This window comes from Brassica oleracea, chromosome C4 (assembly GCF_000695525.1).
Source record: "Brassica oleracea var. oleracea cultivar TO1000 chromosome C4, BOL, whole genome shotgun sequence".
NCBI classification, from domain to species: domain Eukaryota; kingdom Viridiplantae; phylum Streptophyta; class Magnoliopsida; order Brassicales; family Brassicaceae; genus Brassica; species Brassica oleracea.
In genome coordinates, this window is record NC_027751.1 from 33,729,013 (window position 1) to 33,746,743 (window position 17,731).

General features: G+C 35.0%; 2 protein-coding genes across 4 annotated transcripts; one reads left to right on the top strand and one right to left on the bottom strand.

Moving 5' to 3' along the window:
• The first annotated feature begins 6,795 nt into the window (after positions 1-6,795).
• Positions 6,796-8,113, top strand: LOC106342934. The gene is made up of 5 exons (XM_013782001.1): positions 6,796-6,935; positions 7,014-7,125; positions 7,243-7,579; positions 7,648-7,779; positions 7,861-8,113. The coding sequence occupies exons 1-5, from the start codon at positions 6,856-6,858 to the stop codon at positions 7,983-7,985; spliced, it is 786 nt and encodes a 261-aa protein (XP_013637455.1). The 5' UTR covers positions 6,796-6,855; the 3' UTR covers positions 7,986-8,113.
• An 85-nt stretch (positions 8,114-8,198) lies between these two features.
• LOC106342932 lies at positions 8,199-10,723 on the bottom strand. Of its 3 annotated transcripts, none has more exons than XM_013781998.1 (6): positions 10,121-10,720; positions 9,733-9,828; positions 9,526-9,651; positions 8,828-9,062; positions 8,554-8,591; positions 8,199-8,471 (listed from the first exon to the last, which is right to left on the bottom strand). In XM_013781998.1, exons 1-6 carry the CDS (start codon positions 10,670-10,672, stop codon positions 8,376-8,378), a joined length of 1,143 nt encoding a protein of 380 aa, XP_013637452.1. In that variant the 5' UTR covers positions 10,673-10,720; the 3' UTR covers positions 8,199-8,375. The 3 variants fall into 3 exon arrangements, with proteins under 3 accessions (XP_013637452.1, XP_013637453.1, XP_013637454.1); XM_013781999.1 differs by having other exon boundaries at positions 8,828-9,056; positions 10,121-10,718; XM_013782000.1 differs by lacking the exon at positions 8,828-9,062 and having other exon boundaries at positions 10,121-10,723.
• Positions 10,724-17,731: the final 7,008 nt, after the last annotated feature.

Genomic DNA, 17,731 nt, shown 5'->3' on the forward strand with positions numbered 1-17,731 from the left:
TAGTCCAGATAGTGATCAAGATCAGACACAAATTGTTTTAATAGCCTGGTCCAACATGAGTGTTTATCTTATTGACAGCAACACATCTGAATTAAACCATAGTAGGTTGACACTTTCCACAAGTGAGACAGTAACATAATGAACAACAAGACTTCTACTACGCATGCAACAGTCATCTATGGTTTTTCATTCGTCATTGCTCACAGATTCCCAATACTTGTCACATATACAAAAAGCTATTGAGATCCAAGGACTTAGTTAATATGCCGGCTATTTGTTTTTCAAATGGTACATGTTTAATGATTGCAAATTTCTTCTCAAATAGTTCTCACAAAATGATGTCTTATGTCAACGTGTTTGATTTTGGAGTGCTGAACATGATTTTTAGAAATTTTAATAGCACTCTTATTATCCCAATGCATAAGAAAGGAGTTTGTGAAAATACCATAGTCATTTAGCATATGTCGTATCCACAAGAGTTGAGTGCAGCCGCTACCAAATGCAATGTACTATGCTTCAGCAGTGGATAGAGATACACTGTTCTGTTTCTTGTTGTGCCATGAGACTACATTATTTCCCAGAAAGAAACACCTGCGTGATGTGATCTTACGATCATCTAAACAACCTGCCCAATCTGCATCATATAACTTGCTAGATTTGAGTTAGTTTCGATTGTGTAACTAATACCATAGTTAAGAGTTCTTCTAACGTATTTGATAATATGTTTTACGGCCTGAAGATGTGACCCTTTCGGATTTTCTTGATAACGAGCACATAATCCCACACCTAGGCATAGATCAGGCCTGCTAGCAGTGAGATCTAACAAACTTCCAATATTTTCTCGGTAGAGTTTTCATCTACTTTCGTTCATTCTTCATCCTTACTTAGCTTGTTTGTAGTACTCGTTGGGGTACGAGCAGTCCTGCCGGTTTCCATATCAAATCTTTTGACCAGGTTTCTTGCATAAGTACTTTGAGAAACAAAGATATTCTTTGTTTTCTTAACTTAAAGTCCAAGAAAGTAACTTAGTTTTCCCACCATACTCAGTTTAAACTCTTTGGTCATTGTCTTGATGAACACATCAATCAGAATTTTCTTAGTAGTTCTAAATATGATATCACCGACATAGATCTGAACAATGATAACACTCCGTCTTTTGAACCTGGCGGTGAGAAGAAACTGAGTTAAACGTTCATAGCAAGCTCTTGGTGCATGTATTAATCCATATAGAGCTCTTTTCAATTTGTAGACATAGTCAGGATGTTTTGGTTCTTCAAATCTCTTGGGTTGAGCAACATAGACTTCCTCTTGCAATACTCCATTCACAAAGACACTTTTAACATCCATTTATACATCTTGATCCTCAGCTTACAGGAGATCCCAAACAGCAACCGAATAGACTCAAGTCCCTCAACCGGAGCAAACGTTTCATCAAAGTCAATCCCTACAATATGAGAGTAACCTTGAGCAACAAGGCGAGACTTATTTTGTACCACATTGCCTTCTTCGTGTATCTTTTCTTAAAGATCCACTTTGTGTCAAAAACCTTTACTCCCTTTGGTCTTGGACACAAATCCAAACTTCTAAACTACTGAATTATTACAGTTATTCATACATCGAATTGGTCCCAAATTCATCATCAAGTGCTTATATTTCTGTTTTTGGTTCTATCAAAGAGATGAAATATACAATTTGACCATTTCCTTGAAGTCAGTCTACTTGTTGTGAGTCTTCCTTGCATCATTCAGGTTGCCAATAACATCGTCAGGTGAGTGATTCCGATGTACATGTATTTGAGCCTCTTCATACTTTTATGTGTCTTTCTTTGCGATATCATCATCACTGCTCACATATTTTATTTCAGATCCATCATTGACATCAACGTTCTCATCTTTAGAAGGTTCAACTAGTAATAACAGAAGACTATTCTGATCATCAAATACCACATTGGCAGCATCTCCTAAGAAGTGTGTCATTTTGTTATATACCCGATAAGACATGATGTTGATGGAGTAATCCAAGAAAATCCCCTCATCAAACTTGCCGAGCTGATCTTTATCATTTAGAATGTAGCATATACATCCAAACACATGAAAGTAGCTTAGGTTTGGTGATTTCCTTTCCATATTTCATATAGAGTCATTTCGTTCATGGCCTTGCATAGTTACATATACCATGTTGATGGAATAACATGTTGTGTATTGATTGCTTCAGCCCAAAATCTCGAAGGAGCATTGTTTCCATGCAGCATAGCTTTTGCCATCTCCTGTAGAGTTATATTTTTCCTTTTAACAACACCATTCTGATGTTGTGTTCTTGGTGCTGAATATTGATGTCTGATCCCCTGTCCTTGACAAAAGTTCTAGAACATTTATGTAATCTTCCGACCGTCCATGGCTAATGGCCTTCCACGCCCATTCTCTCGGCCCCTGGGCCCATTCAGTGCAACGGGCGGTGCATTAAATTTTTGGAGGCTCGAAAGTCATGTTTACTGAGACTATGCAATCACCACAACTTGAATTTTGGTCTCACTCGCATGATATTGCAAATCACTTTCCGATAGGTTACCCATCCTTTTAGTACTCTAGCTTATAAACGCTTAACTCTCGAGTTCTAAATAGTGTGTCTGAAAAGGTAATTGCATTTTGGTGACATAAATAGTCAAATCAATTTTCTACATATACCAGAAAATGAGGATGTAAGAATTTCATTATGAAGTTCACCCCCATGATTATTTCTGATCTGAATAATGCTAATTTCTCTGATTTTAACTGTAGTACAAGAATTCTGAAACTTTTGAAGGCATCTGACATTTCTCTTACAAACATGACCTAAGTATAGCGAGAAAAGTCATCTACTAACACAAAGATGTATATATTTCCAGTAATACTCTCCATTTGAGCTGGTCCCATGAGATTAATGTGGACTAATTCGAGAATCTTTGTAGTTCGAATGTCTGAGAGTTGCTTGTGATGAACTTTAACTTGTTTACCTTTGCAACATGCTTTACATATGCTGTCTGTAGTCGTTTACAATTTAGGTACTCTCCTTACAACTCTTCCGTTCACTAAGATACTTAGTCCATGAGTATTTATGTGTCCCAGTTTCATGTGCCAAATATCCAGCTGTGATCTCGCTGCAAATATACACTGATTCGAGGCACTCCACATATAGCAATTGTTTCCAAATCTGATGGCACATTTCCTTGTTCATCAATAGTCTTGCAATCAGTTTTCGTGAGGATCACAGTTAATCCTTCACCACATTTGACTTATGCTAATGAGATTAGCTTTTAGTCCTTCTACTAGGTAAACATTCATCAAGCGTGATTGTTTGAATCCTCTGTGAACCTACCCCTTGCATTCTCCCTTGATTTTCATCTCCAAATGTCACATTCCCACCTTTCATAGGAGCAACTTCCGCCAGAATCTCACGATTCCTAGTCATATGTCGAGAACATCCACTATCAAAACACCAATCATCAGATCCCGTGATTCATTTGAGGTGTATGCAACCTTAGCATATTCTTCTTAGATTCTAAATCATTTGTAACTCATGCGCTGTTGGATACATAATTCTTGTTGGACTTTGCCCTTATATATGATGGATAGATATCTTCCTTAGCTATCCATACCTTTCCAAACTTATATTTCCAAAGAAACATTTTTCAGAACTCCAAACCTGACGAATCTTTCTGAAAAACAAGCAACAGTTGGCTTTTCTGTGACATACTCTACATCATACGAAGCATCCCTTGCGTCTTACTCGGTTGGTCTTCGACCGAGAATTATCGTCTTAACACCCATGTTTCTGTTTTCTCTCAACAGATTCTGTTCCTTAATTTGTCTCCTTAATCAGATTGCAATTTTCAGCTCGAATACACACAGTTGTTGATGATTCAATACCAATGTATCCCAAACCAATGTTGATCTTCAGAGTTTGCCCTATTGACAAAATTTTATCGAGATCATTGGTACCTTGACTCAACATACAAATTTTTTCGTGATTTTTAACAAGACTTTGGTCGACTCTCGATGCTTTGTTTTGTTCATCTGAGTAGGGTTTTTTCATTTTTACCATATGTTCTTCCACAACTTTGTCTTAAATTTTTGCATCTGACATTTCTTGCAAGAGAGTGACTTCGTTTTTTTCCAGATGGTCCTTTCAAGGTTTATCCTTCTATTTGGATGAATGTTGTTCTATTTACAGAATGTTGATCTGAGCTTTTAGCATGGCTTTATCATTCAGCAATATGAGATTCTCATGATTAAGTTTTACCGGTTGATCACAAAGTTCTTGATATTTTTTTTATCTATATGAGTGTCCTTTTTGGATTCGGAATGTCTGACACTGACGCACTCTCTTTCTTTTGAAGTTGATGTGAGATTATTGATACTATACATGTTCTTCCCAAGATCTCAACATATATACAATATTCAGTATTTTGGAGGTTGTCTGTTCTGATATCAAATGAAATACCTAGAATATAAATAATTTACAATCTTTGAGATGAAACTTTCCTTTTCAACAAATAACTCTTGTAGAAATCATTTGAACAAACTTGACGGTCTTGTTCGGTCAGATTTACATGACTACCCACAGTTTGTGTATCACAACTGACCAATTCCTAACTACCGAAGATCTCTTGCTACAACACCAGTTGCTTCACACACAAGTATTTCACTCACAAGAACCCTAAAACCTAAATCACTATTGGAGAATTCTTTCTTTCTATTTCTCTGACCGCTAACCTAATCACAATTCATTCGTCTCCTACTTATTGTCGAGAATTTTATAATCTTGAATATCTTTTTTTCTATAATCTTTGCAGCCACATCATCATTTCAGAATAGTAATCATCTTGCTTCCTTGTGCTCAATATTCTTGATCTTACATATTTATTCAGTTTTTAAGGTTTTGAGGTTTGGAAAAATGTTACCGAAGTACACCGAACTATCATTTGGTTGGGTGTAGAATTCGGGTTATTCGCTTCCGTTTCGGTATTATTATTTATTTTGAATTGAACCAAAATTGGTTATGTAAATTTTGATTTTCCGGGGTTTTGGTTTGTTTAGGGTTATTTTAGTTTATTCAGTTTATTTGGTTGATATATTTCAAACCCATTGGTTTTAGCTTGATGAACCGAACATAACCCAAAAACCGATTAAAATTGGCCGATCAGTTTACTTGTTCAACCGGATGTTAAAACGAAAAAAGATTGTTTTGTTTCCTTTGGTTCACATCGAATGAATGCCCAATGCTAATTTACATCATTTCCCCCAAAGTGAGATAAACAAATATAAATTTGTGTTTTACTTCAATTGTTTCCCTCATTTGTCTCCTCAAAATAGAATATTCTAAATATTCTATCTCTAATACTTATTTTTTAGCTCTAATAATACTTTTTATTTTTAAAAGTTACAATGTTACCCAAAAATAATTTTATTTTAACTATATCTTTATTATATAAATAAATTCAAGACTGTGAGGTCACACATTTTTGGTGCAGCCATCTCTTGGACATTTAGAAAATATACGGATGAGACGGTGTAGCTATTGGACCCCATGCTTGAAGCACTGGAGGACATTCGAAGATAGCATAAGTTACAGATTCGCCTGGTTCCCCGCACTTCGGACAAATGTTTTCACATCACATATGGTGATGAGTCAAATTTCTTATGACAACTACATGTTCTGAGATTAATTGTCATATAAAATGACAAATTTTTTGAGGAATATTTATGTTCCAAGCAAAGATTTGAGGTTTCGTGATGCTTGGTTTTGTTAAAACAACATTTTCTTCAGGTTTAGGTAAGTTTCTGGCCATCCAGTATCCCGATTTAACAGTACATAAACCAGTTTTGGTAAAATTTTAGCAATAATATATGTAAAGAACGGCTTATGGCGGATGCTATTTTTATTTAAAATATCAAAATGATACTATTTTATGAAGCAGAGGAAATAATTTGTTTTGTTAGCGTAATTTATTAAAACTTGTGACAAAGTATTTATTTAAGTAATCTTAAAAGTGTTTTAATGTTATCTCATCCCATAGACATTATTTGAGAAGTAATTTGGCACATTTACTCTCTACAACTATTTTCACAAAAAAAAGTGACATGACTACTAAAATTGATGACATGTCTTATGGCTAAATATGATATGTACAATTACATTTAATGTTGTTTTAGATTTTTTTGTAAACTTTTTAGAATATGGTAATAACTAATAGATTACATTTAATATTGATTTATATTTTTGGTAAATTTTTTAGAATATACTAAAACTCATATATCATCATTAAAATAAATATATTTAAATATGAAATTATAAATTTCGAAATATTATTTAATTCTATTTTTTATAATTATATAATTTTTGTTAATAAAATTTTCAAAATTTTCTACAATTTTGTTTTAAAAATGATATTAGTAGTTTCTTTTATATATCTACAAATTTTATAAATACTGTTTAGTTTTAAATTTTGATAATTATAAAAATTTATATCAAATTTTTATTAACTTATACAAGTTTATTAACCAAAAAAAAAAAGATAAAAAATCTATCTAAGATTATAATTTAAAATATATACATATATATTCTTTAACATATATAATTTAAAATAAAAAATATGTTTATCTTAATTTTGTGTTTAATTAGATAAATTTGATAATAAAATCTACAATATTAATAAAAATTTATATTTAAATATAATTATAAATTTAAAACATTTATCAAAACACCTCGTTGTTTGTTAAGTAAAAAACATGCGGATATTTTTGCCGTTGGCGGCAAAAAATAGAGAAACTAAGAGCTGAAAACGAAAAAGCGAGCGAGCAAGCGAGAGAGAGGAAGATGAAGAAACCAATTCCTAAAATTAGGGTTTTCGGCCAGCAATCGATCGCCCCTTCTTTCCTTAATCCTAATTCGATTCCGTAAGCGCTGCGAAAATCCCGTTATCTCTCTCTCTCCTGATTTCTAAATTCCGATTGTTTGCGATATTTATTTAACAGTGTGGAAGACGACTCTTCGTCGAAGAAAGTGAACAAGTGCGCTTCGTTTTCAGAGTTTCTCGATAGCAAGCTTAACAACAAATCTGTGCTCTTTAAACCCAACAACGCTCAGGTATTTGATTGAGGGAAAAAAATGAAAATCTTTAAATCGCTAATGTGATTCTCTGCTTTGCTCTTAGTAGAAGTTTAATGATAACACCCTTTCTTACCGTCTCTTGTTATAATTTAGAAATCATCACAGGAAGGACCAAGACTTTTCACCTCATTGGTTAGCTCCAAGGATGTGACACATCTCTCTCATGGGTTTGGGATGGAGAAAAAGGCTTCAAAAGAAAAGAAAATTGGGGATGGTGGCCTTGAAAAGGCAATGCTTCGGCAGTTTAAGCCAATAGAGACCCAGATAAGCGAACATGTTGTGATGAGTAGGGCCGATGCGAGTCTTGAGCCCTTGGATCAAGCCACTGCTGAAGAGGTTGATCTTTTGACGACAAGCTTTACTGAGATCAATGATGATATCATTGTGAAGGATGATAAACTATCAAAGAAGAGAAAAGATCCTTTCGAAGGTATGTATGTCATCACTTTCATTTTCATTATTTTAAGTTCTTCATAGTTGATCATATTGAATCGCTAGGCATGGAGAGCATGGATAGAACGAGAAAGCCCGTTTTAGTCTTTGGAGACGACTCAAAGTCGGTGCAAGAGGAAGGTGAAAGAGGAAGCAACAGCACTGGCTGTAAGAAGCAGAAACCCACTTATAACCATTGTGAGTGACAATCAACTTCTTTTACCTACTCGAAACAAAAACTCTTTATAAAGTCGATACTCATAAAAAACTTGCCAACAGATGCAAATGGCTCAGGGTTTTGGGACCGTGACATGGAAGGTGTTGACTCGGAAGAAGTGGGACATGGTGAAGTGTGGGAAGGAGTTGGTTCGACCACGTTCGGGGATATAGTTGATTGGCACTAACAAGTAACAACCAAGTTGGTCCTTGTCAACCTTTAATTGTGGCTTAAGAGTCTGAGAAGAGATCAACAAATGGTGTAACTAGCGTAGGTTGCAAAGTTCTTTATTTGGTATAACTCTGTGGAACGAGAATTAGTTTCTTTGGTGTTTTGACAGCCAATCCATTTTTTGTATTGCTGCAACGTTGTTAAACATTTTCAACAAGGATTTGTACTCTTTAAAACGTTATTCCACCAATGGACAAAGACCTCTCTTTTATAACAAGACTAATACAAAGATTAGCAGCTGATATACAGAAGAGTTGTTTGTACATTTTTGGTGTTCATAACAAAACATATATATGATTATTACAGATAAGTAAATGTGTCTGTAAGTTCAAAACATGAACCTTGATTATACGGCTGTTTTGCCTTCACAGACATCGCAAACTGTATAGCCAAGACCTTCACAGTACACACACTTGGCATCTTCATCAACCAATTCCATAAACTACAACATTGAAGAAAAACTTAGGCTACTTGGAATATACACACACACATAATCAAAGCGAGATTGTTTTCATTTTGCTCACCTGCGGCTCAATGTTCGGTTCACCGGTTCCATCGCACTCTACATCAACCAAAAAATCCATATCAAGTTTCCATTTAATTAATGATCTACGACAACTCTGTACTGTGAGGTGTTACTAAGAATACAGATTATTTTGAACCAAGATTGGCTACATTGGATGCAAGATTATACCTTCCTTTTGCTAATTTTGGTGTCTACTAACACTCTTACTTTTTCTCTAACAGATTCTAAACTTTAAAAGAAGCGATGAAGTTCACTTCGCGAAGGGATTATACCTAGGCACATCAATCGACCCTCCCCTCGACAAGAGATGCACTTCCTTCTGGTATCTGTAGATTTACTTGCGTCTATCGGTTTGTTGAGCCTGGAGGGATCTTCCCACCGGTTTTCTCCGAGAAGGAAAACCCGATGTTGAGAAACCTCATTTCCTCTGTTACCTTGGTCTTTTATGATTGACTGCTGCTTCTCAGAGACTTGCGTCTTTACCGCTCCATTACCAGCTTCCTTGGTGATGAAAGAAATGGTTCAGCAGAACGAATAACTCTTTTAACATCTTTAAGAAAATTACTGTCATTTTAGAATACTCATGGTCCCTAAATTCTCAAACATAGTGATGCAGTACTTCCACCTTTCATCGATTCTTTTAAAGACTCATCATATTAGACACTTCAGATTGGGAACAAAGCTCACTAGCAATATAACATCATCCAGTGATGGTAACAATACTCAGTTAACAAGTTTGTGAGGCCAAAGCATACAATGGGACTTCAAATTAGGCATAGGAAGGGGACAGGACAGTATACCAAAGCATAGAGAGACCAAAGGCTTCCTAAAAGTATTTGCCACACAATATTTGAGTGGTATAGATTCAGGATCCATTAAATAATCGTGGTAGAAACAATGCATGATTTAGAACAACAAAAGAAGACATAATAACACTACTCCAAATGTTAGAGGTTTCAGTTTTTTTTACCTCTTGCTTTATTGCACTTGCTTCATCCTTATCTGTCTTTACGTCTTCATCCATAATTTGATCCATGAACAAAATCTGAAGGAGCTCTTCTGTCATTACCCCGTCTTCACGGACGCCTAAAGATGACTTTCAAATCAAAACATAAACTAAGTCAAAATCCCCATCAGATAAACCAAAAGTGAGCTAAAGGAAAAAAAAAAAACATACTTGCCAAGTCTTAACAGCTCTTGCTGTCCCACTTGAGAAGCTTGAGAACTCCATGTCCTCCTCACCCGAGTAGAATCCTAGTTTTAGCAGAGCTTCCTATCACATAGAAAAATAAAATTCACAGAGGAAATCATCAAAAAAGAACATTCATCAAAACACTTTCAACTGTATAAATCATTTAAAAAGGATGATGAACCATTTCAAAATCATCATCATCATCATCATCATCATCATCATCATCAGCCTAATCTTTAAACTTTCATCTTAAATAGTTCGATCAAACTCAGTTTTTCTTTTACAGTGATGATAGAATCAAATACTAACGCAATGGATATACTCGCCTTTGGCTCTAAAACTGAGAGAAAGATATTTGATATTGCAAGCAGACCTGCATTGCTTGAACCTCTTCACCTTCGCTTCCCACCTTCAGTGTCACCCTCTTCTTCACCGGCTCCGAAACCCTAACCTTCTCTTCAGCAACCACCCGCTTCTCCACCACCACCTCCTCTTCTTCTTCCTCATCCTCCTCGGGTTCTCTCGTATTCTCCAACACCATCGGCTTTGCGCTCGACCCACTCTCTGAAATTCGATTCTTCTCCTTGAGAACCTGAAGCAGAGCAGCTATGTTCGAGATCGTATCCGGGTTTCGAGATTCTAGGGTTTGGATTTGGAGCTGGAGATCCGCAATCTCCTGGAGGAGGGTTTCACGCTCGCGTATCCATCGTTGCTCCTCACGAAGCCATCTTTGCTCCTCGCGAATCCACCTCTGCTCTTCCCGGAGCCACCGAGACTCTTCGCCGGATGGGTTTTGAGTGGAGAGGCAAACGATGGAGGAGGGAAGGGAGAGAAAGAGACGGGAGCGTCTGAAGGTTAGAGCTCGAGTGTTGCTACGAGATAGGAGAGGGAACGGGAGAGAGAGTGGTAGAGAAGAGGAAGCCATGAGAGAGGGATTAGAGGATAACAAAAAGGTGTTTTGATTACTTATAGCCACAAGTTTCGCTTTGTACAGATGGCGGGAAGATACTTTCTCTATTTTTTTTTTCTTCCACTTTCTTCTCGAACTATGTTTAGGGATGGGCCTTCACGTCACGCTTTCGAGTTTTTAGATTCAGCATTATTCGGGTATATTTATTCAGATAAGGTCAAATTCAGTTAAAACACTTTGATTCGGATATCACGGAGTTATTGGTCGTTGTATTTTAATGCATTTGAAAATTTAAACTAACTCTAGTGTTATTGATTTTATGATTTTCAAATTTGTATTAAAATCATGTGTTATTGGTTTAGTGATTCATAAATTCTATATCAAATCAAGTGTTATTCAATCGTACGGATTTACTAATAAATTTGATTTTATAATGGATTTTTTTGGATTTTTTTGTTAAAAATACAAATGCTCAAAACCGAGGGAAAACCTCCGGATTTGTAAATACTACTAATCTCACATTTTTAAAAAATCTGTATATTTTACTTGGATTTATAAATATTACATGGATTTCTAAATCAACCAAAATATATGAACCAATAACACCTCCTAAGACATGGATTCCTATTGCTCATGTCTAACTGATGATTATATGTAAACTAATAAAAAAAGATTCTTTCGATATATTTTTGGCTAAATTAAGTTAAATAGAAATAATTTTTTATTTAGTAAAGTAGTTATATGAACTGAAAAATTAAGTGCAATTAAGTACATTTTTATGATTTAAGTTATTATTAATTCAATAATGAATTATGTGTTTTGGCTAAGTAGTTTTTCACCGATTGGATTTTAGTAAAACAAACTAAACCAAACTTTTAATCATATGCAAAACCTAGTTATTTTACATTTTTGATTTTTATAATTGGTTCACAGTTAATACCGATTAACTAATAAATAAAAATTTGCACGATTATTATTATGGTAATATATTTGTGATGTGATGTATTGTTAAGGTAATATAATTAATGAAATTGTTAAATTGAGTCAAAATAGAAATGCAATTAATGTAATAGCTCGGTGAATAGAAGGTTAGTTCTATTTGTATTTCAGTTTTAATAATATTGATACATATCAAAATCTATTTTGTTCAAACTTATTTAGGATTCTTTTTTTTTAACACTTTTTTTATTGAATCTGATTTATAACATATTACATTGTAGAAGAACGACAAAACGATAAAGAGAAACTAATGGTATTTCCACACCGAAAACTGGTGAGCACAAACGTCGCAGATGCCACATTAGCCATCACAAACTAGTCTTGTTTCAAATTGAGGTAGATTAGGTGTTTCCGATCCCACAATAGCAGACAGACTTCTAATACCTTTAACGAAAACATGACAATAATTCTCATCGTCTTAATAAGTCTTCTTCTTCACTGCCTTTATCAAATTTTTCCAGATTAGCTTCAGCTAAAATACCGTACAAGCTTGAAATGCAAAATAAAAATCAGATGGATAGTATGGATTGATCGATCATATCCACTCTCACTGCCGCAAAAGCACATAACCGAAGAGACAATGGAGACAAAAGCAATCCCAAAATGAAACTAGATCCAGCTTCTCACAAGATAAAAATGACGAAAACACCAGAATGCTACTTTAAATAAGAGCAGCCTGTAGAAATAACTTATCATAAGGATAAAATCCGGAGCGCATGAGGTAGTCATAAGCAAACATGTTGCTAAAAGACATACGCTTCAACATCACTGCTATGAAGAGACCAACACCTCAAACTAGGCCACACCACAAAACACTGAAATCCGAGAAACCAAAGACTGTCGATGAAACCACACCACAAAAAACACTGAGATCCAAGAAAGAAAAGCAAGTGAACAAGCTAGAGAGGAAGAAGAGCCTCTCTGGTGCCGGCGAGACTGTAAGAAAGTTGGGAGGCGGCTGGGAAAGTATACCAACTTATTTAGGATTCAGTTTGGGTTCTCGTATTTTTAGATAGCATATCAAAATTCAAACAAAACTGAGTATCTTTTTTTTTTAATAAAAAAAACTGAGTTTTTGGAGTATTATTATTGTTCTAAATACTTTTTATTTTTACATCGAGTTCTAAATACTTATTTTACATATCATATCATAATAAACATGGATTTGAGTATTTGGAGTTATTATTTATTTATGTTTCAAATATTTATTTTGGATAGTAATTCGAATATTTGAATATTCAGATCAATATTTTTTTAAAAAAATTAGATTTTTGGTTTTTTTTTGTACCGGTTCAGGTTCAGTTAACACTTCAGGTTGATATATTTTATGTCGATCTAGAAAATTCATTCGGGTATTTTATATCTTGGATCAGACACGGATTCAGTTGATTTCAGATTATTTGTCGATGCCGAGTTATCTTGGACAGAAAATCTTAGCTGGCATAGGTATCCGATTTTCGGATTAGAGATGGAAGCTAGGTAGTACCAGAGAACATGTCCGGCCCAGTAAAATTTCTTGCCTAAAGCAAAATGAATAATTGGCGCCCCCATGGAATTGAACCAAAGACCTTCAACACTACGATGTGGTACACAACTACTGGACTATAAGCAATCTTTTGATTTTTGATGCCCTTAAATTGTTAATGTATTTTGAAGCCTAAAGCCCTAGCTTTACCAGTTTTAGGTCTAGGCCGGTCCTGCCCTACGTTACATATGGAAACGGAAGCGGAAATGTGGAAGCGGAAACGTATGAAAGCGGAAACGTGGAAGCGGAAACGTATGGAAGCGTAGAAGCGAATTTTTAAAAAAAATTAGGAACCGGATCCGTGTTGGAAGCGCATATGATTATATTTATATTTATATTTATATATATATATATATATATAAGGCAATTAACTTTAAAAAAATTTGTGATGATGATAACATTACCGTAAGTTATGTTGCAGAAACAAAACGTTCCCTGCAGTCAAAGTTCAATTTGATATTAAGTTATTAACATAAAGCTTTAACTTTAGTTGCAGAATCCAAATTAAATTTTACTTCCAAGTTCCAACCATTCATTCACCAAGTGATCAAACTATATCAAAAAAAAGGTTCATATTTCTATAAAAGACAAAATTTCATCATCATTCCAAACATTAGAAAAGCATCTGTCGTAAAATCATGTTATCAATAGTTTTGTTTTTATTTTCTGATAAATACAAAGAACACATCTGAAAAAATTACCTTGTTAGTTCTCTGGCTCTAGTACGAAGAAGAAGAAAGCAGCGACAAGGAATGACGAATTGACGATTCGTTAACTTAGTCTCGCCACTTTTTAATTAGGGTTTTCATTAAAGAAATATAACATGAAACATATATTTTTTCTATTTTAATTTACGATTCAAATATTAATTTTTAACGCTTCCAAATAGGAATCATAGATTTCATTACGCTTCCAAAATTTTTATTTCTAGATTCGTGATTTCACCACGCTTGCTGGCGATTTCGAATCCATTTCCGCTTCGGAACCAGGAACCACATTTCCAGACAAGCTTCCATGCAACGTAGGTTATTTGTGAATCAGGATTTTAATAAAGTAAACTAAATTAGGCCACAAAGCAATTAAACTTTGTAAGCCCACAAGAATAATGTTTCATCTTCTTGCACAGCAACAAAACCAGTCACCGTCAAGCTTCCGATCTACGACCATCAACGCTTCCAACAAAACAAGAATAATGTTTCATCTTCTTGCACAGCAACAAAACCTGTCACCAAATATGAATTCAGTGTTTTTTTTCTTTTTTGGATTTCAGGTTTGCATTATTTGCCAATGCCTATGTTGGGGAGAAAATCCTAGCAAGGCTTAGGAGACCCAGTTTTCAGATTGGATTTGCCTCGGTTCTTATCGAGTCCTAGTGTTTTGGATAGAGGAACCTTATATCCATAAAGATACATACATTGTTTTGGTTTAGTTTTGGGTCAATTTGGTTGTAGAAGTTTTATATATGTAATCCTTTTAGCATAAACTAAAACCAATCAAATCTCTTAATATTGCAACTGAAGACCAGCGGTGGGCAAAATATTTTTGAAAATCGATTCCAATTTAATCCAAAAATCTAGATATTTGTAATTCTAATGATCAATGAAATACTAATATTCAATATTATTAAAAACTGAGTAAATCATAAACATTAAAAATAAAAATGAATATCAAATTAGATATATACATATGCTTATATTAAAAATACATGTATGTAAATTTGTAATTACTTTTTTTTTTGTCTGTAGAAACTTTCCAACATTTTTATCCTCTAAATGAATAATTTTATATAAACAGTATAATTATTTTTGTCTAAGCAAATCTTGTAACATTTTATCTTTTAATTAAATTAACAAAGCTTGTAACATTTTATCATTAAATTAGTTATTTAGCTACTAGTTTTTTTAAGAAAAATTAATTATAATAAAATATTATTGTTTGCACTAAATTTTATTTTTTGATTATTATTTTCCACCAAACGGATAGAATATCCCGTAAAATATTGTTTTTTAATCAAATATCTGAATAACAGATATTATTTAATAATTATTATATATATATATATTTAAATCACCCCATAAGTGTCGGAACAGTTATACCTCCAGCTTATCAAAATAAAAACCGGTGAAAAGAAAGAAACAAATTAAGCTAAGCAAAACACAAGCTAAAACTAAGAAAGAGCACTTGAATGGTGGGAATAGAGCTGGGATTTTTTAACCAAACTTGCCAAACCGAAATGAACCGAAAGATTCGGTTTTTGGATAGTTTTTTTCGGAAGTTTGGTTCAGTTCGGTAAAAATTATTTTTGTTTTTCGGTTAGTTCAGTTTTCTAAAAAAAAATTCCAAACAATACCAATCTTAACCGAAATTTGGAATCGACTAACCGAACTAACCAAAATCTGAATCAGAATAATCAAACTAACCGAAATAGCCAAACTGAACCAGCCAAACTAACCAAAATCCAAACCTAAATAACCGAAGTAACTGAAAGAACCAAAATTAACCTTTTTTTTATTTTTATTCAATTTGAACCGAATATTTAACTGAACCAATTGTAAAACAGAAAACTTAATATTTTTGAAACCAAACTAAGTAAAATCCGAACTGAACCAAACTTTTTTCGGTTCACTTTGGTGAGATTCGACCGACCTGAGCTAACCAAATTCTGAACTAACCGACCTAAACTACCCGGATAAACCGAACTCGCATGCCTAGGTGGGAAGAAGATAGAGAAGCCACAAAAGACTTTGTCAAAATTTGTCAAAACCGGACCAGACCAAGAGATCCGAATTTTTTGTAACCGTTCTCCGAACCGACATCCACAAAGAACCAGAAATCTTCTTACTCTCAGTCTCTCAGAGCTGCCCCACAGCCACTAACGCGGACCACTGCATGCAGTAGCAGCCCTGGGCAGAAGCGGCATAAGCATATGCTTCCGGCCGTTAATATTAATATGAAGATATAAATTTCGGTCATTTTTTCTAATGCTATCAGTAGGTCAGATGGTTAAGTTAACTGTTAATCTCCTAAAGGTAAAAAGTTTAAGGCCCCATGACAGCCTTTTTTTTCAGTGTGCTTCCAGCCTTTTTAAAAAAAAAATTACAGGGCCCGGCCTGGCGGCATGTACCAATAATTGGTCCTTTGATCTACATACATAGCTCTTTCACTGCACATAGTCGCACAACTCTAATCCGGCCAAGGCACACCGGGCGAGTAGCAAAGTGAAAATCCTCCACGAGGAACTGTCATTCACTACAAGAAAACACACCGAATTCCGACGGAGGTTACGACAGACATCAATGTCGTCAGACGTTTGTGACGGATTACTGACCAATTTCCGATGAAATCCAAAAATTTGAAGTCGTCGGAATTCCGTCGGCCATTTCCGATGGAATTCCGACGAAACATGGGTCGTCGGAATTTTTTGACGACATTCCGATAAAAAATGTAACCGTTGTAGTCGTCGAAAATTCGTCGGAATATACCGACGAACTTGCGACGACATTTCGATTAACAGTACAGTCGTCGGTATTCCGTCGGAATTTTCTGACGAATTTCCGACGAACCATGTGACCGTTGCCGACAAATATATATGACCGTTGTATAGCCGTTTGAGATTGGACAATACCGACGGAATTCCGACGGACTCGTTTACATCCGTCAGAATTTCGTCGGAAAGTCGTCGGAGGGCCGTAAGCAATTTCCTATAAATACAATCCCTCCTCATTCAACTCATTCACACTTCGTTCTCTCTTCATACTCTTTAGTCATAACAATTCCGTGAAAATCATGTCTTCAGAAGTTTATTATCGTTCGTGGATGGATAAACCTCATTTGTATCCGAACACCAATTTGCTTACGGAAGAATACGTTCAAGGGATTGGAGAATTCATGAGGCTTGTTCAACAGCAACCGGATGCAAAAAGTGGTATGTTAAGATGTCCCTGCTCTTCTTGCAATAATAATAAGGTTATAAAAGAATTTGATGTTTGGACTCATTTGTATATGAAAGGGTTTTCACGTAATTATAAAGTTTGGTACCTTCATGGGGAAACTGGTTATGAATATGGTAGTACTAGCGAACCTCAGCCTGTTAGTGAACCTCAGCCTGATATTAGGTTAGAAGAATCTAGAACGGATATAGATTATGGTGTAGGTACTGAGCAGATGGTACATGATCATTATAGAGGGGAAGAACCAAACCCCGAGTCTAGGAGATTTTTTGACATGTTGGATGCAGGAAAACAACCTTTGTATCAAAATTGTAGAGATGGTCATTCAGTCTTATCATCTGCAACTAGATTAATGGGTATTAAGACAGACTATAATTTGGCTGAAGAATGTATGGATGCGATTACTGATTTTGTCAAAGGTATTCTACCTGAGGATAACCTTGCACCGGGTTCATACTACGAGGTTCAGAAACTTGTTGCAGGTCTTCAACTACCGTATGAAGTGATAGATGTATGTATTGACAACTGCATGATCTACTAGAGAGCGGATGAGACACGGAATGTATGCAAATTTTGTGGGAAACCTCGTTATCAGGACAC